The sequence below is a fragment of the Lethenteron reissneri genome, chromosome 66 (assembly GCF_015708825.2).
Source record: "Lethenteron reissneri isolate LAM-NWPU_2019-01 chromosome 66, ASM1570882v1, whole genome shotgun sequence".
Classification (NCBI taxonomy): Eukaryota; Metazoa; Chordata; class Hyperoartia; order Petromyzontiformes; family Petromyzontidae; genus Lethenteron; species Lethenteron reissneri.
In genome coordinates this window covers 3980577-4003720 of record NC_083844.1, presented here as the reverse complement: position 1 = coordinate 4003720, position 23144 = coordinate 3980577, and the positions used below count along the sequence as shown (strand labels likewise).

Here is a 23144-nt window from a genome sequence, read left to right as displayed (position 1 = left end):
GATGGTGATGATGATGTTGTAGTAATGTGATGATGATGATGTTGTAATGATGGTGATGATGATGATGGTGATGATGATGGTGTTTTTGCCGGGCATTTCATTGAACACGAAGTCTCCTGCCAGGAATTCGGGGATTTGGTAGGAAATTCTTCTCAGCCAACTCGCTGGCATCGTGCAGGCGACGAGTGGTGAACCTCACAAACACTTTGGATTTCCCGTTCAATTTGGCAGCGATAATGCTGCTGATGATGCTGATGATGATGATGCTGATGCTGCAGTTGTGCAACAACGACAACAGCAACAGTGTGTGTCCGTGTGTGATGATGTGTGTGTGTGTGGCAGTGTGTCTGTGTGTGTGTGAGTGTGTGTGAGTGTGTGTGTGTGTCCGTGTGTGAGTGTGAGTGTATGTGAGTGAGTGTGAGAGAGTGTGTGTGTGAGTGTGTGTGTGAGTGTGTGTGAGTGTGTGTGAGTGTGTGTGTGAGTGTGTGTGAGTGTGTGTGTGAGTGTGTGTGAGTGTGTGTGTGTCCGTGTGTGGCAGTGTGTCTGTGAGTGAGTGTGTGTGTGAGAGTGTGTGATGGTGTGTGTGTCCGTGTGTGTCTGTGTGTGAGTGTGTGTGAGTGTGTGTGTGTGTCTGTGAGTGTGTGTGAGTGTGTGTGAGTGTGTGTGAGTGAGTGTGTGTGTGAATGAGTGTGTGTGAGTGAGTGAGTGTGAATGAGTGTGTGTGGGAGTGTGTGGGAGTGTGTCTGAGTGAGTGTGTGTGAGTGTGTCATCTTCGCCGGTTGGAAACATTTAGGCTGGCCTGCCTACGATCCATCCTGGGTTTAACCAGGCTGGATTGTGTGAGGAACTCACAAATCCTTGAAAGATCTGGGCAAAGTCCCATCGGTGAGCTCCTCCGGCAGGCAAGGCTGCGTTGGCTGGGTCATGTAGCCCGCATGTCCAGCCACCGCATGCCTAAACAGCTTTTGTTCGGCCGGATCGAGGGGGCTAAACGGGCGCGGAACGGGCTAGAGAAGAGATGGAGTGATGTGGTACAGGAGGACGTGGAGCTGAGTGCACTTGCCGATGACTGGTACCAGCGGTGTCAAGATCGGCCTCGGTGGAGGAGGCTCGTGAAGGACGCTACTGGGCAGTTGGAGGCAGTCGCCCTCCAACAACAACGGAGGGCGGAGGAGCGACGCTCACAACAACGAGCCGTGTGTGTGGAGCGGTAGTGTGTGAGTGTGTGTGAGTGTGTGAGTGTGTTTGAGTGTGTGTGAGTGTGTTTGTGTGTGTGAGTGTGTGTGTGGGGGTGTGTGTGAGTGTGTGTGAGTGTGTAGTGTGTGAGTGAGTGTGTGTGGGTGTGTCTGTGTGTGTGTGGAGCGGTAGTGTAGCAGTTACCGCGCTGCGCTCCGAACGTGGCTATCCGAGGTCGATCGCCGTTCACCGGTTCTTGTCCTCCCTCTAGGTAGACTCAGCCTCAAATCAGTTCCCGGTGCAATTGTGCGTTAAACATCGCCACTGGGGAGACAAAGGCGGCCGGGCATGGTGCACTCCCGACAGCACTTTCCCTGACAGCCTGCTGAAGGCTACATGGGGGATCTTTGTCTTTGTCTTGAGTCTGTCCAGACGATGCGTGACAACGCCCCGATCAGGAATGAATTTTTGCGCGATGGACGAATACAAAAAAATGAGGATTGGAGCCGTGAATCACGGGTGGCAGCCTGGGCTGGCCAGGGGCAGGACGTCCGATTGAACTGACTGAGGGTAGAGAATAGTCAGATCATTAGCCAGTCACCCACTTACACCACTCACTCACTCAGTCACCCACTTACTTACTTACTCAGTCACTCACTTACTCACTCACTCAATCACCCACTTACTTACCCAGTCACCCACTTACACCACTCACTCACTCAGCCAGTCACTCACTTACTTACCCAGTCACCCACTCACTCACTCAGTCAGTCACTCAGTCACCCACTCACTCACTCACCCAGTCACTTACTCGCTCAGTCACTCACTTACACCACTCACTCAGTCACTCAGTCACCCACTTACACCACTCATTCAGTCACTCAGTCACCCACTCACTCACTCACCCAGTCACTTACTCGCTCAGTCACTCACTTACACCACTCACTCAGTCACTCAGTCACCCACTTACACCACTCACTCAGTCACTCAGTCACCCACTCACTCACCCAGTCACTTACTCGCTCAGTCACTCACTTACACCACTCACTCAGTCACTCAGTCACACACTTACACCACTCACTCAGTCACTCAGTCACCCACTCACTCACCCAGGCACTTACTCGCTCAGTCACTCACTTACACCACTCACTCAGTCACTCAGTCACACACTTACACCACTCACTCAGTCACTCAGTCACACACTTACACCACTCACTCAGTCACTCAGTCACACACTTACACCACTCACTCAGTCACTCACTCAGTCATCCACTTACACCACTCACTCACTCACCCACTCACTTACCCAGTCATTCACTCACTCACTTACACTACTCACTCCCTCAGCCAGTCACCCACTTACTCAGTCACTCACTCACTCAGTCACCCACTTACACCACTCACCCAGTCACTCACTCAGTCATCCACTTACACCACTCACTCAGTCACCCACTCACTCACTCACTTTCACCACTCACTCACCCACTCACTTACCCAGTCATTCACTCACTTACTCACTTACACTACTCACTCACTCAGCCAGTCACCCACTTACTCAGTCACTCACTCACTCACTCACCCACTTACACCACTCACTCAGTCACCCAGTCACCCACTCACTCACTCAGTCATCCACTCACTCACTCAGCCACTCACTCAGTCAGTCACCCACTTACCCAGTCATTCATTCACTCACTCACTCACCTCAGTCACCCACTCACTCACTCAGTCACTCACTCAGTCAGTCACCCACTTACACCACTCACTCACTCACCCACTCACTCACTCACCCACTTGCACCACTCACTCACTCACTCACCCAGTCACCCACTCACCCAGTCACCCACTCACTTACTCATCCAGTCACCCACTTGCACCACTCACTCACTCACTTACTCACTCACTCACCCAGTCACCCACTCACTCACTCACCCACTCACCCACTCACCCTCTCACCCACTCACCCTCTCACCCACTCACCCTCTCACCCACTCATTCACTCACCCACTTGCACCACTTACTCACTCACCCAGTCACCCACTCACTCACTCACCCAGTCACCCACTTACTCATTCACCCAGTCACTCACTCACTCACCCAGTCACCCACTTGCACCACTCACTCACCCAGTCACCCACTCACCCACCCACTCACCCACTCACCCAGTCACCCACTCACTCACCCTCTCACCCACTCACTCACCCTCTCACCCTCTCACCCACTCACTCACTCACTCACCGAGAATAATTCTCCGCATGCTCCTGGAGGATGACTGCCCCCCATGGCCCGTATCTGATGCATCGGTTCGTGACACAATCGGTTTTTGTTCTCATCAGCCAACCTCAACATCGGCTCGTGGGTCAGAGCATTTCTTGAGTATCTCAAATGGTTGCGTTGCCTCAATATCTCTCTCTATTCTATTCGTCGAGGCAACATTTTGGATACATTTCTGGTGATATCCCACCAGCCTGAGAAAGGTCCAAAGTTAAATTTCGATTTAAAGCTTTCGTGACTGCAGGGATTCATATTCTTGCTTCTTTCGGTAAAGTCACGTAGAAGGGAAGTAATAAAATAATACAAATAAAACATAATAAAATAATTCTCACGACGTTTCGGCCACAACGCAAGCAGCCGTCTTCAGGTGAAGACCAGGTCTGTCGGGGAGACAGCGTCTGAATCTGACGCTGTCTCCCCGACAGACCTGGTCTTCACCTGAGGACGGCTGCTTGCGTTGTGGCCGAAACGTCGAAACGTCGTGAGAATTGTATTTTATTATGTTTAATTTTTATTATTTTATTACTTCCCTTCTACGTGACTTTACCGAAAGAACCAAGAAGATGAATGGGCCAAAGCTTCTTCTTGTTTTTGGGAGTTTTTGCCTCCGATCTCTTGCCAAGTTTCTTTTTTCCAGTGGCCCCATGCCACCTTCTCCCACGCAATGTCCCAGACAGTCCATTACTCACGATGAAGGGGTTTTTTTGGGTTAGATCGCCAAAGTATAAATGCGTCGAAACCCTCCACCACCCGACACAGCCAATTAGTAAGGTGATTTGTCACGTGAATAAAACGCCAAATAGTTACTCGTATAGTGTAGAGTAGTTTATAGTGTGTAGTGCACAGTGTAGTGTATAGTGTAGTATATAGCTTATAGTGTAGTGTATAGTGTAGTGTATAGTAGTTTATAGTGTAGTGTATACTAGTTTATGGTGTAGTGTATAGTAGTTTATAGTGTAGTGTATCGTATCATAGTTTATAGTGTAGTAAATAGTTCAGTAAATACTGTAGTCTATAGTGTAGTGTATAGTGTAGTGTATAGTGTAGTGTATAGTGGTGTATAGTGTAGTGTATAGTAGTTTATAGTGTAGTGTATCGTATCATAGTTTATAGTGTAGTGTATAGTGTAGTGTATAGTGAAGTGTACAGTGTAGTGTATAGTGTAGTGTATAGTGTAGTGTATAGTGTAGTACATAGTGTAGTGTATAGTGTAGTGTATAGTAGTTTATAGTGTAGTGTACAGTGGAGTGTATAGTAGTGTATAGTAATGTATAGTGCAGTGTATAGTAGTTTATAGTGTAGTGTATACTGTAGTGTCTTTTTAATTGTTGAACATTTTTATTATTTTATTATTTCCCTTCTACGTGACTTTACCGAAAGAACCAAGAATAGTGTATAGTAGTTTATAGTGTAGTGTATAGTGTAGTGTATAGTGTAGTGTATAGTGTAGTATATAGTGTAGTGTATAGTAGTGTATAGTGTAGTGTATAGTGTAGTGTATAGTGTAGTGTATAGTGTAGTGTATAGTAGTGTATAGTGTTGGATAGTGTAGTTTATAGTGTAGTGTATAGTGGTGTATAGTGTAGTATATAGTGTAGTGTTTAGTGTAGTATTTAGTGTAGTGTATAGTGTAGTGTATAGTGTAGTGTATAATGTAGTGTATAGTAGTGTAGTGTATAGTGGTGTATAGTGTAGTGTATAGTGTAGTGTATAGTGTAGTAAATAGTGTAGTGTATAGTGTAGTGTATAGTAGTGTAGTGTATAGTAGTGTATAGTGTAGTATACTGCTTCAGCCTACCGGTGTGTCGGAGAGTAAATCCACAACAAATCGCTTTAAACTATTCTCATTGTAGTGCGTATTTAATGTGGCGCTGCACTCTGATGTTGTAGTAGAAAACATTGATCAAAAAGTCGATTTAATTAAGTAGAACGTGTTGTCTATATTCATTTAAAGTTGCGCATTATGATGTGACGTCACATTTCTCACCCCCCCCCCTCGTCACACATCGTCACAAATGTCTGACCCCCCCCCCCCCACCCCAGGTACGTGACGTCATTTATGGACGGTCCCTTAGCACCTGCTGGAGCGTTCGCAACCCCGAGGGGCATTGTCCGCATCATGGGTTGTGAAGGCCGCTTTATGTCAATGGCTCGGATCTATGGGAATTTGCCAGCTCCCTTTTGCAAAATGAAGCCTTGCGAAGTACTGTGACTCTTCTTCTTGGTTCTTTCGGTAAAGTCATCACGTAGAAGGGAAATAATAAAATTAAAATAAAACATAATAAAATACAATTCTCACGACGTTTCGGCCACAACGCAAGCAACATTCAGACTCTGTCTTCTCGACAGACCTGTTCTCCGCCTGAGGACGGCTGCTTGCGTTGTGGCCGAAACGTCGTGAGAATTATTTTATTATGTTTTATTTTTATTATTTTATTACTTCCCTTCTGCGTGACTTTACTGAAAGAACCAAGAAGATTAATCCCTGCAGTCACGAAAGCTTTAAGTCGAAATTTTACGCGCCCACCACTGGCCTTACACTGCACTCAGAAAAACCACACAGCAGAGGAATTCACAGGAACGAGGTCTGTCGGATTTTTTTTGTTTTTGAAATGAGCTTTTATTGGCCACTCTCTCAATCCCACGGGGGAGACACGGGGAGGGGAGACACTGGGAAGTGAGACACAGGGGGCATGAGGGAGACACGGGGGGAGGGGGAGGGGGACACGGTGATAAAGGGGGACATAGGGAGAGAGAGACACCGGGGGCGAGAGAGAGACACGGGGGGAAAGAGAAACACAGGGAGAGAGAGAGAGACACGAGGAGAGAGACACGGGGAGAGAGAGAGACACGGGGGGGGAGGGGGGAGGGGGACACGGTGATGAAGGGGGACATGGGGAGAAGCAGACACGGGGGGAGAGAGAGACACGGCGGGAGAGAGACACAGGGAGAGAGAGAGAGACACAGGGAGAGAGAGAGAGAGACACGAGAGGAGAGAGAGAGACGCCATGGCCTTTGTGACGTCAGGGCTTCCATTCGAGCCACGTGGCTTCTTCGAGTCGGGCAGCAGCAGCCGTCGCTCTCGAGCTCTCGAACTGCACAGGAGCAGCTGCGGGTCCAGGCAAGGGGTGGGGGGAGGGGGGTCTCGGTTTAGGCATAAAATGGCGGTATAACCACGTGTTCAATGTAACTCTACAACATCACAATAGAAGTTTTCGTTGGGTTAGATCGCGCAAATATAAATGCTGCCGCCACCAAAAAAAAATTTAATACAATATTTTTTTTTTGAAAAAAATCTTTTTATTTTAATCTTAATTTTGGAGCTTTCGTGACTGCAGGAATTATTCTTTGGTTCTTTCGGTAAAGTCACGTCTAAAGATAAAATTATAAATTAAATAATAGCATACGACGTTTCGATTGCAACACAAGCATTCATCATCAGGTATAATGAAATAGCGACACAAAATCTAACCAGAAAACCACAGACAGACATAAGCAGACAGATATCACCAAGATACACAGAGAGAGCAACACAGGTACAGAGAGGGGTGATCGTCTCTGTGGGTTGGCCTTAAATAGACAGAGGGGGCGGAGGCAGAGAGAGGGAGGGGGTTAGAGAAAAAATTTACATGTCAATGAGTACGAAGAGACGCGTAGTAAAGTACGCAGGCTAAGAGGGAGAAGGAACACACTAAATTAAACAACCTACGTAACTTTATCGAGAGAACCAAAGAGTACACACAGGATTTCTTTGTCTTTGTTTGTCAGTGTCCCCTTCTGTGTAATATCGAGTAACAACAGCTGCATGCGTTCGGGATGTGTGCGTAAGGGAGGACACCACAACAACAACACCACCACTCACACAGAGCGACTTGTGTGTTCCTCTAGATCCCTTAAGCCGGCAAGGGACAGACCCTTGGCATGACAGGCGAAGTGAACGCTTTACAAGGGATCATTTCCGAGTGCCATTGAAAATTACTGTTATTGTTGTTGATGTTGTTTCCCGTCTCCTAGCAACCGACGAGACGTCGTATGTGTGTGTGTGTTTGTGGCACGAAGCTTCAGGTCTTCTCGGCCACGCTCATTCCGTCCCTTCTCTACGCTTGAGAACCGTGGACCCCCCTAAATAGAACATCTTCGTCGGTTAGAAACATTTAGGCTGGCCTGCCTACGATCCATCCTGGGTTTAACCAGGTTGGATTGTGTGAGGAGCTGACAAATCCTTGACAGATCTGGGCAAAGTCCCATCGGTGAGCTCCTCCGGCAGGCAAGGCTGCGTTGGCTGGGTCATGTAGCCCGCTTGCCCAGTCACCACATGCCTAAACAGCTTTTGTTCGGCCGGATCGAGGGGGCTAAACGGGCACGGGCTAGAGACGAGATGGAGTGACGTGGTACAGGAGGACGTGGAGCTGAGTGGACTTGCCGATGACTGGTACCAACGGTGTCAAGGTCGGCCTCTGTGGAGGAGGCTCGTGAAGGACGCTACTGGGCAGTTGGAGGCAGTCGCCCTCCAACAACAACGGAGGGCGGAGGAGCGGAGCGCCGGGCGAGTAAAACACAGCAGGTTGACAAAGTAGGGGGGAGCTGGTGGTGCATCTGCCGGTCATCTCAGTCGGTCAACCCATGGCACCTGCAGGGTCTGTCCCGTGACCTCCCGCCAGCGAGGTCTTTGACGATTCACGTGGCCTCAAGGTGCACCTGGCCTGGCACAAGCACCAGTCACGAATTATCTTGAACCTGGTCCTGTGCCTCGTCCCCCTCCTAGGTCGACTCAGCCTCAAATGAGTCCACTTTGGTGGGGGGGGCGTTTAAACTTGTTTTCGTCAAGCAGCCACGAAACTTTTGTTCTATCTCCGAGAGAGAGTCGCTTTTCATGTCCGCGTGTTTTTGTTTTTGTCCAAATTTAAACCGGGTAGGGGGGGAGGCGGGGGGGTGGAATTCGCTGTTCACCTTTTGGCATTCAAGAGCGGTAGCCGGTGGAGTAGCTGGACGACTCCTTGGTGGTCGTGGTCTTCACCACCGATCCACCACCGCTGCTGCTGATGCCGCCACCACCACCACCACCGCCGCTGCTGCTGCTGCTGCTGGTCATGGTCATGCTCATGCCACCACCGCCACCACCACCGCCGGAGACTCCACCGCCGCCGCCGCCGCCACCGCTCACGGTGATCAACCCGGAGGTGGAGTTGGCAGAGATGTTGCCCATCCTGGGGTTGTTGTTGTTGTTGGTGGTGGTGGTGAGAGTGGGGGGAGGGGGAGTCACAGAGAAAACGGAGGAGGAACATGGGGGGGGGGGAGGTGAACAACAAATCAATAATTGTTTACGTCCAAAGACAAAGATCCCCCGTGTAGCCTTGACAGACCGTCGGGGCAAGTGCTGTTAGCGAGCAGCGCCTATGAAGGCCTGAACGACAAGCACTGGGGGTGGGTGGCCAGCATCACACCCGGCCGCCTTTGTCTCCCCAGTGGCGATGTTCACTACACGCCGCTACCACCAGGAACCCATTTGAGGCCGAGACGGCCTATTGGGGATGAGGCCCAGGACCGGTTCTAAATCTCGGTCGAAACTAACAGAGGAAACAAAGACGCAGGCAAAGGTGGCCCGTGTAGCCTTCACGCAGGATGTCGGGGCAAGTGCTGTTGAGTGAGCAAGCGGTCCTTTGACGGCCACAGACGCCACTCACAGAGCCAAACTGGCACACGATGTGGGTGGGTTTGGGTGGGATGGATGTATCGGATGCGTGGGTTTTGGTGGGATGAGAGCATGCGATATGTGTGGGGATGTTATGCCATTGATGGGGGTGTGGTGTTGTGGTGGTGGTGTGTGTGTGTGTGAACGCCGGGTGGCTAAAGCACAGCAAGTTGGCACAGTAGGGGGCACAGGTGGTGCATCGGCCAGTCATCTCAGTCAGTCGACCCGTGGCACCTGCTGGGTCTGCCCCGTGACCTCCTGCCAGCGGGCGTTCGACACTTCACGTGGCCTCAACGTGCACGTAGCCTGGCACAAGCGTCGTGGTGACGTCAACGCCACTTAGTGGCTAATGGTGGTTGTTGTTGTTGTGTCTGCGTAGGATCAGCAAGATGGATGCATGGGGGTGTTAACATTATAATTGATAGGGGTCGGAGGGCGTTGGTTGTTGTGATTGACTGATACGTGGGGACGTGTGGTTGGCACCTCCACCACCATCCACCACCATCTCCATCACCACCACAACTATCTCCACCACCACCATCACCACCACAACCATCTCCCCCACCAGCACCACCATCCACTAACTCCCTCCCCCACCACCATCATCTCCATCACCACCACCACCATCTCCATCACCATCACAACCATCTCTCACCCACCACCACCATCTCCACCACCACCAACTCCCCCACCACCACCTCCACCACCCCCACCACCACCACCACCACCACCCCCACCACCACCACCACCACAACCACCAACCCCCACCATCACCACCACCACCCCCACCACCACCACCACCACCCCCACCACCACCACCACCACAACCACCAACCCCCACTATCACCACCACCACCCCCACCACCACCGCCACCATCACCACCATCTCCACCACCCCCACCACCACCACCCCCTCCACCACCCCCTCCACCACCACCACCCCCACCACCACAACCACCACCACCCCCACCACCACCACCCCCACCCCCACCACCACCACCACAACCACCACCACCCCCACCACCACCACCCCCACCCACCACCACCACCACCACCACCACCACCCCCTCCACCACCCCCTCCACCACCCCCACCACCACCATCACCACCACCACCTTACCGGCTATCCTCCCCCTCCAGCAGGCGCCTGTAGGTGGCGATCTCCGCCTCGAGCTTCATCTTCATGTTGAGGAGATCCGCGTATTCCTTCAGCTGCTGGTTGATGCCGTGGCGCAGGTTCGAGAGTTCACCCTCCAGGCGCTGGATCTGCATCGTGTAGGTGGAGAGGTCGCGAGCGTTGCGCTCCTCCGTGTCCTGGAGCTGGTCCTCCAGCGAGCGGATCTGGGACAACGTGGATAGGGGGGGGGGGAGAGGCAGGGGGAGGGGGTGAGATGAGAGGGGAGAGGCAGGAGAATGCGTGGAGGGGAGTAGAGTGAGATGAGAGGGGAGAGGCAGGAGAGTGCGTGGAGGGGAGTGGAGTGAGATGAGAGGGGAGAGGCAGAAGAGTGCGTGGAGGGGAGTAGAGTGAGATGAGAGGGGAGAGGCAGGAGAGTGCTTGGAGGGGAGTGGAGTGAGATGAGAGGGGAGAGGCAGGAGAATGCGTGGAGGGGAGTAGAGTGAGATGAGAGGGGAGAGGCAGGAGAGTGCGTGGATGGGAGTGGAGTGAGATGAGAGGGGAGAGGCAGGAGAGTGCGTGGAGCGGAGTGGAGTGAGATGAGAGTGGAGTGAGATGAGAAGGGAGAGGTAGGAGAATGCGTGGAGGGGAGTGGAGTGAGAGGGGAGAGGCAGGAGGAAGGGTGAGATGAGAGGGGAGTGGAGTGGAGGGGAGTGGAGGGGGGAGGCAGGAGAGTGCGTGGAGGGGAGTGAGATGAGAGGGGAGAGGCAGGAGGGTGCGTGGAGGGGAGTGGAGTGAGATGAGAGTGGAGTGAGATGAGAAGGGAGAGGTAGGAGAATGCGTGGAGGGGAGTGGAGTGAGATGAGAGTGGAGTGGAGGGGAGTGGAGGGGGGAGGCAGGAGAGTGCGTGGAGTGGAGTGAGATGAGAGGGGAGAGGCAGGAGAGTGCAGTGGAGGGGAGTGAGATGAGAGTGGAGTGAGATGAGAGGGGAGAGGAAGAGGAGGGGGTGAGAGCGAGATGAGAGGGGAGTGGAGGGGAGTGGAGGGGAGTAGAGGGGGGAGGCAGGAAAGTGCGTGGAGGGGAGTGAGATGAGAGGGGAGAGGCAGGAGGGTGCGTGGAGGGGAGTGGAGTGAGATGAAAGGGGAGAGGCAGGAGAGTGCTTGGAGTGGAGTGAGATGAGAGGGAGAGGTAGGAGAGTGTATGGAGGGGAGTAGAGTGAGATGAGAGAGGCAGGAGAGAGCGTGGAGGGGAGTGGAGTGAGATGAGAGTGAAGTGAGATGAGAGGGGAGAGGCAGGAGAGTGCGTGGACCGGAGTGGAGGGGAGGGGAGTGGAGGGGGTAGCAGGAGAGTGCGTGGAGGGGAGTAGAGTGAGATGAGAGGGGAGAGGCAGGAGAGTGCGTGGAGGGGAGTGGAGTGAGATGAGCGGGGAGAGGCAGGAGAGTGCGTGGAGAGGAGTGGAATGAGATGAGAGGGAAGTGAGATGAGAGGGGAGAGGCAGGAGAGTGCGTGGAGCGGAGTGGAGGGGAGGGGAGTGGAGGGGGGAGGCAGGAGAGTGCGTGGAGGGGAGTGAGATGAGAGGGGAGAGGCAGGAGAGTGTGTAGAGGGGAGTGGAGTGAGATGAAAGTGGAGTCAGATGAGAAGGGAGAGGTAGGAGAATGCGTGGAGGGGAGTGGAGTGAGATGAGAGGGGAGAGGCAGGAGAGTGCGTGGAGCGGAGTGGAGGGGAGGGGAGTGGAGGGGGGAGGCAGGAGAGTGCGTGGAGGGGAGTGAGATGAGAGGGGAGAGGCAGGAGAGAGCGTGGAGGGGAGTGGAGTGAGATGAAAGGGGAGAGGCGGAAGAGAACGTGGAGGGGAGTGGAGTGAGATGAGAGGGGAGAGGCAGGAGGGTGCGTGGAGGGGAGTGGAGTGAGATGAAAGTGGAGTGAGATGAGAAGGGAGAGGTAGGAGAATGCGTGGAGAGGAGTGGAGTGAAATGAGATGATAGGGGATAGGTAGGAGAGTGCGTGGAGGGGAGTGGAGTGAGATGAGAGTGGAGTGAGATGAGAGTAGAGTGAGATGAGAGGGGAGAGGCAGGAGGATGCGTGGAGGGGAGTAGAGTGAGATGAGAGGGGAGTGAGATGAGAGGTGAGAGGCAGGAGAGTGCGTGGAAGGGAGCAGAGCCTGGCACTGCCCAGTAGCCCAGCAGCCTCACGGTGCACCTAGCCTGGCACTGCCCAGTAGCCCAGGCAGCAGCAGCGCCCGACGGCTGCAGGGCAAACTCACCAGGCCTCGTAGAGAATCGAGCTCAGCCTGGAGGCTCTGCATGGCGCGCCGTGTCTCCGTGACCTCCACCTTGGCAGCCTGCGATGCCTGTGAGTGCTGCACGGCCACCACCTGCACCGACTGGGCCTGCGGTAGGGATTGAGTGAACCAGGTAGGGGTGGGACAGCGGTTAGCGGAGAGTGCACCAACCCAACTTAGTCTACTACTCCTCATCCTCATGGTAGTGTGAGCACAGCCACTGAGTAGCACTACTATTACTACAACCACTCACTACTACCACTACAACCACCACTACTACCACCACCACTACTACTACTACCATCACCACCACTACCACCACTACTACACCCATCACAACCACCACTACAACCACCACTACTACTACAACCACCACCACTAATACAACCACTACCACTACAACCACCATCACAACCACCACCACAACCACCACTACTACTACAACCACTATTACAACCACTACCACCACTGCTACAACCACTACCACTACTACAACCACTACTACTACAACCACCACTACCACTACTACAACCACCATCACAACCACCACTACAACCACCACCACCTGCACCGACTGGGCCTGCAGCAGGGAGCAGAGTGACCCAGGTGGGACAGCGGTTAGTGGAGAGTGCACCAACCCAACTTTGTCTACTACTCCTCGTGGTAGTGTGAGCACAGCCACCGCGTACCACCACCACCACTACTACTACTACCGCTACCACTACTACTACAACCACCACCACTACTACAACCACCACCACTACTACAACCACCACTACTACTACAACCACCTACCACCACTACTACAACCACCACCACCACTACTACTACTACCGCTACCACTACTACCACTACAACCACCACCACTACTACCACTACAACCACCACTACTACAACCACCACTACTACTAAAACCACCATCACTACTACAACCACCACCACCACTACTACCGCTACCACTACTACCACTACAACCACCACCTCTACAACCACCACCTGCACCGACTGGGCCTGCAGCAGGGAGCGGAGTGACCCAGGTTGGGGTGGGACAGCGGTTAGTGGAGAGTGCACCAACCCAACTTAATCTCCTACTCCTCATCCTCGTGGCAGTGTGAGCACAGCCACCGTGTAGCACCACCACTACTACTACTACAACCACTACTACTACCACCACCACTACTACTACAACCACCACCACCACTACTACTGTAATAAAAGGACTCAGACACTTCTCTCTGACTCCGTGTCCTTTATTTGGGGTTCGCGTTCTCCTTCCCACACGGCACTCCTCCTGAGACTCTCTCCCTGGCAGCCCCACATCTGCCTTCGCTCCCGTAGCCTTCCACGCTCCTGCAGCTCCGCTGCAGGCTCTTGGTGCAGCCCTCTGGCTGCTCTCACAGCAGCTCCATCGCTGCTCCCTGTTCCTCCGTGCGTGGCGATCTCGCCACCTCCCAACGTCAGCCCTTCGTGGCCTCTATGGCTATCTTGCCATTTCCTACCTCAGCCCTTCGTGGTCTCTGTGGCTATCTCGCCACTTCCTACCTCAGCCCTTCGTGGCCTCTGTGGCTATCTCGCCACTTCCTACCTCTGCCCTTCGTGGCCTCTGTGGCTATCTCGCCATCTCCAACCTCAATCCTCCACTCTCTCTTCCATCCCGCTGGCTGGCGCCGTCATGAGCCCCTCAGCCACCAGGCTGAGGCACGGCGACCACCCAACGTGTTCACCACCCTTCACTCCCCCGACTGACCCAGATAGCTTCCTGTCTCCCCGCTATAACTTCTCCCCCACGTCACCCTGACTCCTCCCTCTCGGATCGTCATATCCGCCCCGCCCATTTACGCCCGCATTACACTACTACAACCACCACCACTACTACTACTACAACCACCACTACTACTACTACAACCACTACTACTACCACCACCACTACTACTACAACCACCACCACCACTACTACTACAACCACCACCACCACTACTACTACAACCACTACTACTATCACTACTACTACTACAACCACTACCACTACTACTACTACAACTGCCACTACTACTACTACCGCCACCACTACCACTACTACAACCACCACCACTACAACCACCACCACCACTACAACCACCACCACCACTAGAACCACCACCACCACTACAACCACCACCACCACGACAACCACCACCACCACTACACTACTACAACCACCACCACTACAACCACCACCACCACTACAACCACCACCACCACTAGAACCACCACCACCACTACAACCACCACCACCACGACAACCACCACCACCACTACAACCACCAATACAACCACCACTACAACCACGACCACCACTACAACCACGACCACCAGTGGATGTGGTGATAGTGGTTGTGGTGGTTGTTACTGTGGTGGTTGTGGTAATCGTGGTTGTGGTGATAATGGTTATGGTGATAGTGGTTGTGGTGATCGTGGTTGTGGTGGTTGTTGCTGTGGTGGTTATGATGATAGTGGTTGTGGTGGTGTTTGTGGTGATGGTGGTGATCGGTGGTGGTGGTGGTTGTGGTAATAGTGGTGATCGGTGGTGGTGGTGGTTGTGGTAATAGTGGTGATGGGTGGTGGTGGTGGTTGTGATGATAGTGGTGGTTGTGGTGATAGTGGTGGTTGTGGTGGTGGTTGTGATGATAGTGGTGGTGGTTGTGGTGGTTGTGTTGGTGGTTGTGATGATAGTGGTGGTTGTGGGGGTGGTTGTTATGATACTGGTGGTGGTTGTGGTGGTGGTTGTGGTGGTTGTGGTGGTGGTTGTGCTAGTTGTGGTGGCTTCCCACTGCCCGACCTGTTTGTTGAAGGCCTCCTCCTGGTCCACGCGGTTCTTGGCGATCATCCCCTCGTACTGAGCCCGGATCTCGGCCAGGATCTTGTGCAGGTCCTTGCCCTTGGCGCTGTCCACCTCCACCGACATCGATGACCCTTCCAGCTGCGCCCGCAAGGCGGCCAGCTCCTGTAGGGGCAGAGGCAAAGGACCATTAAACAGACGTGCGGAGAAGCCGTGGAGGTTTACACCATTGGAACCTCATTTGCCGGAAGAAACAAAAATGACAATTGGTTTTTTACCCTTTTATCTGGCAACATAACTGACACCTTTTTTTACAAGGAGTCATGTTTGCATAGACCACAATACCTGCGGTCGTAATGCAAACAAAAAACATAACTCTGATAATGTATGCACTGTCCTTGAAGTTGATTGGTCCACACCCGAGACAGCTTTCCTTAGAGCCTAGTCTCACATGGGTTGGACCAGATGACGCCAAAAGGCGCACAACTCAAAGACAATGCACCATCAGAGTATGAGAGCTCGGGGTAAGCATTTACACCATTGGAACCTCATTTGCCAGTAAAAAAATATGATAATTGTTTTTTTTACCCTTCTATCTGGCAACAAAACTGACACCTTTTTTTACAAGGAGTCATGTTTGCATAGACCACAATACCTGCAGCCGTAATGCAAACAAAAAACACAACTCTGATAATGTATGCACTGTCCTTGAAGTTAATCGGTCCACACCCGAGACAGCTTTCCTTAAAGCCTAGTCTCACATGGTGTTGGACCAGATGACGTTAGCGTCATCCGTGGAGGTGTTTTGGTTTTTTAACGTGGTCTGGTGGCCGGGTGGGTGGGGGCGGTGGTGGTGGTGGTGCAGCGGAGATGAGAATCTCATTCCAGACTTGAAGTTTTCGTGAAATGCAAGTATCCATACTCTTTGTGGTTCTTTCGATAAAGTCACGTAGGTAGAAAAATAAAAAAATAAATTAAACCACAGCCTGATGATGGACGCTTGTGTTGCGTCCGAAACGTCGTGATTTTTTTTATTTTTTTACCGACGTGACTTTACCGAAAGACCCAAAGGGTATGAGAATCTCCAGGCCACCGTGGCCACAAAGCGCCACAGCAAATTCCTTCCCCCCACGCCCCATCTCCTCCGTCACCCTGCCACCCTGCCACCCCATCACCCTACCACCCCATCACCCCATCACCCTGCCACCCCATCACCCTGCCACCCCATCACCCCATCACCCTACCACCCCATCACCCTGCCACCCTCCCACCCCATGACCCTGCCACCCTGCCACCCTGCCACCCTGCCACCCCATCACTCTGCCACCCCATCACCCCATCACCCTGCCACCCCATCACCCTGCCACCCTCCCACCCCATCACCCTGCCACCCCATCACCCTGCCACCCCATCACTCCATCACCCTGCCACCCTGCCACCCCATCACCCTGCCACCCCATCACCCTGCCACCCCATCACCCTGCCACCCTATCACCCTGCCACCCCATCACCCTGCCACCCCATCACCCTGCCACCCCATCACCCTGCCACCCCATCACCCTGCCACCCCATTACCCTGCCACCCCATCACCCTGCCACCCCATCACCCTGCCACCCCATCACCCTGCCACCCCATCACCCTGCCACCCCATCACCCTGCCACCACCCTGCACAGGGCGTGCCGTGCCAGGGGTGCATCCGTTGGGTGGGGAATGATTCGTGCTGTGAGGAAACGATGGTGTGTGGTGGGTTGTTATTTTTGTTGCCGTGTGATCATGTTGAACGCGGTTTTTCCCCCCGACACGTCATTTGCCAGGAACGTAACCCCCACGCACTTGAAGAGGTATGCCTCGATTCACGAACACGCCTGTCAGTCCTTAGACCCCCCCCCCTCCCTGTACCCCCCTCCCTCTCCCCCCTCCCTCCCTCTCCCCCCTCCCTCTCCCCTCTTCCACCTCTCTCCCCCCTCCCTCCCTCTCCCCCCTCCCTCCCTCTACCCCCTCCCTACCTCTCCCCTCTCCTCCCTCCCTCCCTCTCCCCTCTCCTCCCTCCCTCTCCCCTCTCCTCCCTCCCTCTCCCCTCTCCTCCCTCCGTCTCCCCCCTCCCTCTCCCCCTCCCTCCATACCCCTCCCTTTCCCTCCCTCTCCCCCCCCCCCCTCTCAATCTCTCCCCTCTCTTTTTTTCTTTTCTTTTTTTCCTTTCTTATTTTTTTCTTTTTTTTCATGTATCTCCCCTCTCCCTCCCTCCTCCTTCTGCCCCCCTCTGTCCCTCCCCTTCTCCATCCCCTCCTCTCCCCCTCCCTCCCCCCTCCCCCCCTCCCTCCCCCCTCTCCCCCCCCCCTCCCTCCGCCCTCTCCCCCCCCCCTCTCCCTCCCCTTGCCCTCACCTCCTCGTGGTTCTTGCGCATGAAGATGAGCTCCTCGCGGAGGCTCTCGATCTCCCCCTCGAGCCCCATGCGCGCCATGCTGTACTCGTCCAGCAGCCCGCGCAGGTTGTTGATGTCCGCCTCCACGGAGCTGCGCAGAGCCAGCTCCGTCTCCCACCTGGGACACGGCGCCAGGGGGAGGTGGTGGAGGAGGGGGGAGGTGGGGAGCAGAGCAAAGGGGGAGATGGTGGTGGGGAGGGGGAGAGATTGAGCGTGTATCCCATCGCACGCGCAGAGCGCTGGCCACAACACACACACCTCCTTGCCGTCGCCTGCGGGTGGCAAGGTGATGGGGTGGCAGGGTGATAGTGTGATAGGGTGATAGTGTGAATGGGTGGCAGGATGATGGGGTGGCAGGGTGATGGGGTGGCAAGGTGATAGTGTGATAGGGTGGCAGGGTGATAGGGTGGCAGGGTGATAGTGTGATAGGGTGACAGGGTGATAGGTTGATAGTGTGATAGGGTGGCAGGGTGACAGGGCGATAGGGTGATAGTGTGATAGGGTGGCAAGGTGATAGGGTGATAGTGTGATAGGGTGGCAGGGTGACAGGGCGATAGGGTGATAGTGTGATAGGGTGGCAAGGTGATAGGGTGATAGTGTGATAGGGTGGCAGGGTGACAGGGCGATAGGGTGTTAGTGTGATAGGGTGGCAGGGTGATAGGGTGATAGTGTGATAGGGTGGCAGGGTGACAGGGCGATAGGGTGGCAGGGTGATAGTGTGATAGGGTGATAGGGTGATAGTGTGATAGGGTGATAGGGTGATAGTGTGATCGGGTGGCAGGGTGATAGGGTGGCAGGGTGATAGTGTGAATGGGTGATAGGGTGGCAGGGTGATAGTGTGATAGTGTGATCGGGTGGCAGGGTGATAGGGTGGCATGGTGATAGGGTGGCAGGGTGATAGGGTGGCAGGGTGATAGTGTGATAGGGTGGCAGGGTGATAGTGTGAATGGCTGGCAGGGTGATAGTGTGATAGGGTAGCAGGGTGATAGTGTGATAGTGTGATAGGGTGGCAGGGTGATAGTGTGATAGGGTGGCAGGGTGATAGTGTGATAGGGTGGCAGGGTGATAGTGTGATAGTGTGAATGGCTGGCAGGGTGGCGGAGGAGATGGAGCGTGGGGGGGGGGAAGGAATTTTCTCTCACTTGCTGCGGAAGTCGTCGGCTGCCAGTCGCGCGTTGTCAATCTCCAGGCTGACCCGGGCGTTCTCCATGATCTGAGCCAGGATCTGCAAGGTGGTGGGGGGGGGGGGATTGAGGGTTTGGAGGGCGTTGCTTTTAAATTTTCCCAATGTCCCAATGCTTAGTCTCAAGTTCACTTTTCTTTTTTTTGCAGGGTGAGACACTCGCCAAAAGATGATCTATATAGACACGCACGGAGATGCACACACCTGCTCACTAACCTACCCACCAACTTACCCACCCACTCACCCACCCACCCATTCACCCACCCACTCACCCACCCACCTATCCACTCACCCACCCACCCACTTACTCACTCACCCACCCACCCACTAACTCACCCACCCACCCACTAACTCACCCACCCACTCACTCACCCACCCACCCACCCAACCACTCACCCACCCACCCACTCACCCACTCACCAACTTACCCACCCACTCACCCATCCACGTACCCACCCACTCACCAACTTACCCACCCACTCACCCACCCACACACCCACTCGCCCACCCACCCACCCACTCACCAACTTATCCACCTATCCACTTACCCGCCCACTTACCAACCCACCCACTCACCCAACCCACTTACACATCCGCCCACACACTTACCCACCCACTCGCTCACCCACCCACGCCCTTAACCTACCAACCCATCCACCCACTTACCCACCCACCCATTCACCCACCCATCCACTCACCCACCCACTTACTTGCCCATCCACCCACCCACTCACCCACCCACCCATCCACTCATCCACCCACTCACCTTTTCCCTGAGCTCCTGCATGGTGGTGTAGTATGCGCTGTAGTCTTTGTTGCCGGGACCCTTTCCCTTCAGCAACTCCTTGATCCGTAGCTCCAGTTCCTGGTTGGCATTCTCCAGGAATCGCACCTGCACCACAAAGACAAATATCCCCCCCGTATAGCCTTAACAGACTGTTGGGACAAGTGCTGTTAGCACAGGGTCTACCTCTACTTGCGAACACGACTTACGAAGTTTCAAAGATACGAGTCGTAAGTTCAACCGTCGCGCACTAGATGGCGGTGGTGGCATCTACATCTGCAGAACGTGAAGAGCCAGTGGCATCTACATCTACAGAACATGAAGAGCCAGTGACATCTACATCTGCAGAACGTGAAGAGCCAGTGGCATCTACATTTGCAGAACGTGAAGAGCCAGTGGCATCTACATTTGCAGAACGTGAAGAGCCAGTGGCATCTACATCTGCAGAACGTGAAGAGCCAGTGGCATCTACATCTGCAGAACATGAAGAACCAGTGACATCTACATCTGCAGAACGTGAAGAGCCAGTGGAATCTACATCTGCAGAACGTGAAGAGCCAGTGGCATCTACATCTGCAGAACATAAAGAACAAGTGGCATCTACATCTGCAGAACGTGAAGAACCAGTGGCATCTACATCTGCAGAACATGAAGAACCAGTGGCATCTACATCTGCAGAACGTGAAGAGCCAGTGGCATCTACATATGCAGAAAATGAAAAACCAGTGGCATCTACATCTGCAGAACGTGAAGAACCAGTGGTATCTACATCTGCAGAACGTGAAGAGTCAGTTGCATCTACATCTACAGAACGTGAAGAGCCAGTGGCATCTACATCTGCAGAACGTGAAGAGCCAATGGCATCTACATCTGCAGAACGTGAAGAGCCAGTGGCATCTACATCTGCAGAACGTGAAGAGCCAGTGGCATCTACATCTGCAGAACGTGAAGAACCAGTGGCATCTACAGAACGTGAAGAACCAGTGGCATCTACATCTGCAGAACGTGAAGAACCAGTGGCATCTACAGAACGTGAAGAACCAGTGGCATCTACATCTGCAGAACGTGAAGAGACAGTGGCATCTACATCTGCAGAACGTGAAGAACCAGTGGCATCTACAGAACGTGAAGAACCAGTGGCATCTACATCTGCAGAACGTGAAGAACCAGTGGCATCTACATCTGCAGAACGTGAAGAGACAGTGGCATCTACATCTGCAGAACGTGAAGAACCAGTGGCATCTACGTCAGCAGAACTGTGGAACATGAGGGGGTGGGTGACCAACACCACGCCCGGCCCCCTTTGTCTCCCTAGTGGCGATGTTTACACATCACACCAGGTACTCATTTGAGGCTGAGCCAACCTAGGGGAGGCCCAGGACCGGTTCAAATAATCGTCACTGGTGTTGGCCGTGAGCGGGAATCGATCCCGGATCGCCAGGTTCATAGCGCAGCGTAACGCTAACCGCTACACTACCGCTCCCCATACAAACACTCACAGACACGTGCGCACCCAAAAATTTCCCCCATATAGCCTCAGCAGGCAATTGGTGCCAGTGCTGCGTTAGCGGGCAAAGGCAGCAGCAATGCTTGGCACGCGAACCATCGAGCCACGGTCACCTCCATCACCTCCGCCACCCAACCACCCAACCACCCACTCAACCAACCACCCAACCAACCACCCACTCAAACAACCACCAACCCAACCAACCACCCAACCAACCACCCAAACAACCAACCACCCACCCACTCAACCACCCACCCACTCAACCACCCACCCACTCAACCACCCACCCAACCAACCACCCAGCCAAACAACCACCCACCCACCCAACCACCCACCCAACCACCCAACCAACCACCCACCCAACCACCCAACCAACCACCCACCCAACCAACCACCCACCCAACCAACCACCCACCCAACCAACCACCCAACCAACCACCCACCCAACCAACCAACCACCCACCCACCCAACCAACCACCCACCCAACCAACCACCCAACCACCCCACACCTTCTCGATGTATTCAGCCAGGCGATCGTTGAGTCCCTGCATCTCGACCTTCTCATTCCCACCGCTCAACCCTCCGCCACCTGCACCACCTCCTCCGAAGGCACCGAAGCTCTGGAAGGAGGAGCTGATGGCGCAGCCACCTCCATAGCCACCACCACCACCATAGCCACCACCATAGCCACCTCCGCCACCCATCGAGGATTGCGAGATGCGGTAGCCCCCAGAAGAGCCGCCGCCTTCGTAGACGCTTGCGGACCCTCGGCCCAGACGCGTGGACATGCCACCGTAGCCGCCGATGGAACGGGAGCTGAAGGACATCGTTGGAGGGGGGTGCTGTGAGAGAGATAAGAGAGAAAGGAGACACAAGAAGGGAGAGAGAGGAGAGAGACAGGCGGATGGACAAGCGAGGAGAGGAGAGAGGAGACAGAGACACGGGGGGAGGTGTACAGGAGCTTGGAGCTGTAACGCTGAAACTGACAAGGTGGTGCAGTGGTTTATATAGACGCGGAGGGGCAGAAAGGAGGTGGGTGCGCATGGGATGGATGGGTGGGTCTGCGGTGAGGGAGTGACAGGTGTGGTGAGAAGGCGTGTGGGGTGGGTGGGGTGAGTAGGTGAGTGAGGGTGGGGTGAGTGAGTTTGGTAGGTGAGTGTGGTAGGTGTGGTGGGGTGAGTGAGTGTGGTAGGTGTGGTGGGGTGAGTGAGTGTGGGTGGGGTGAGTAGGTGGTGAGGGTGGGGTGAGTGAGTGTGGTAGGTGTGGTGGGGTGGGTGAGTGTGGTAGGTGAGTGCGTAGGTGTGGTGGGTGAGCGGTGGTGCAGCGGTTAGCGCGCGGGGCAGACACCCGAGTTCGATTCCGCAACCAGCAACCGGTGGTGATAATTTGAACGGGTCTTGGGCCTCCCCTAGGTCGACTCGGCCTCAAATGAGTCCCCGGTGTGGTGTGGCCGTGAACATCGCCACTGAGGAGACAAAGGCGGTCGGGCGTGGTGCTGTGCCACCCACCCCCTCGTGTGCCACCCACCCCCTCGTGTGCCACCCACCCCATCGTGTGCCACCCACCCCCTCGTGTGTCACCCACCCCCTCGTGTGTCACCCACCCCCTCGTATGCCACCAACTTCCTCGTGTGTCACCCACCCCCTCGTGTGTCACCCAGCCCCTCGTGTGCCACCCAGCCCTTCGTGTGCCACCCAGCCCACTCGTGTGCCACCCACCCCCTCGCGTGCCACCCACCCCCTCGTGTGTCACCCACCCCCTCGTGTCACCCAGCCCCTCGTGTGTCACCCACCCCCTCGTGTGCCACCCACCCCCTCGTGTGCCACCCACCCCCTCGTGTACCACCCAACCCCTCGTGTGTCACCCACCCCTCGTGTGTCACCCACCTCCTCG

General features: G+C 54.4%; 1 protein-coding gene across 1 annotated transcript; it reads right to left on the bottom strand.

The window, feature by feature from the left end:
• Window positions 1-6097: 6097 nt before the first annotated feature.
• Window positions 6098-22217, bottom strand: LOC133359972 (keratin, type 1 cytoskeletal 11). The gene is made up of 9 exons (XM_061578539.1): window positions 21761-22217; window positions 19726-19851; window positions 18919-19001; window positions 17738-17894; window positions 15353-15517; window positions 12517-12642; window positions 10263-10483; window positions 8401-8657; window positions 6098-6559 (listed from the first exon to the last, which is right to left on the bottom strand). Exons 1-8 carry the CDS (start codon window positions 22076-22078, stop codon window positions 8411-8413), a joined length of 1443 nt encoding a protein of 480 aa, XP_061434523.1. The 5' UTR covers window positions 22079-22217; the 3' UTR covers window positions 6098-6559; window positions 8401-8410.
• Between the last annotated feature and the right edge of the window lie 927 nt (window positions 22218-23144).

What these genes read in the sequence shown, in the direction of transcription:
- LOC133359972 (XM_061578539.1), bottom strand. Translation starts at nt 22,078, where the DNA reads ATGTCCTTCAGCTCCCGTTCCATCGGCGGCTACGGTGGCATGTCCACG. An exon ending in TGCAGGAGCTCAGGGAAAAG is followed by an intron (nt 19,002 to 19,725) that starts GTGAGTGGGTGG and finishes ACCACCTTGCAG; the next exon opens with ATCCTGGCTCAGATCATGGA. An exon ending in TCGATTCTCTACGAGGCCTG is followed by an intron (nt 10,484 to 12,516) that starts GTGAGTTTGCCC and finishes ACGTTGTCCCAG; the next exon opens with ATCCGCTCGCTGGAGGACCA.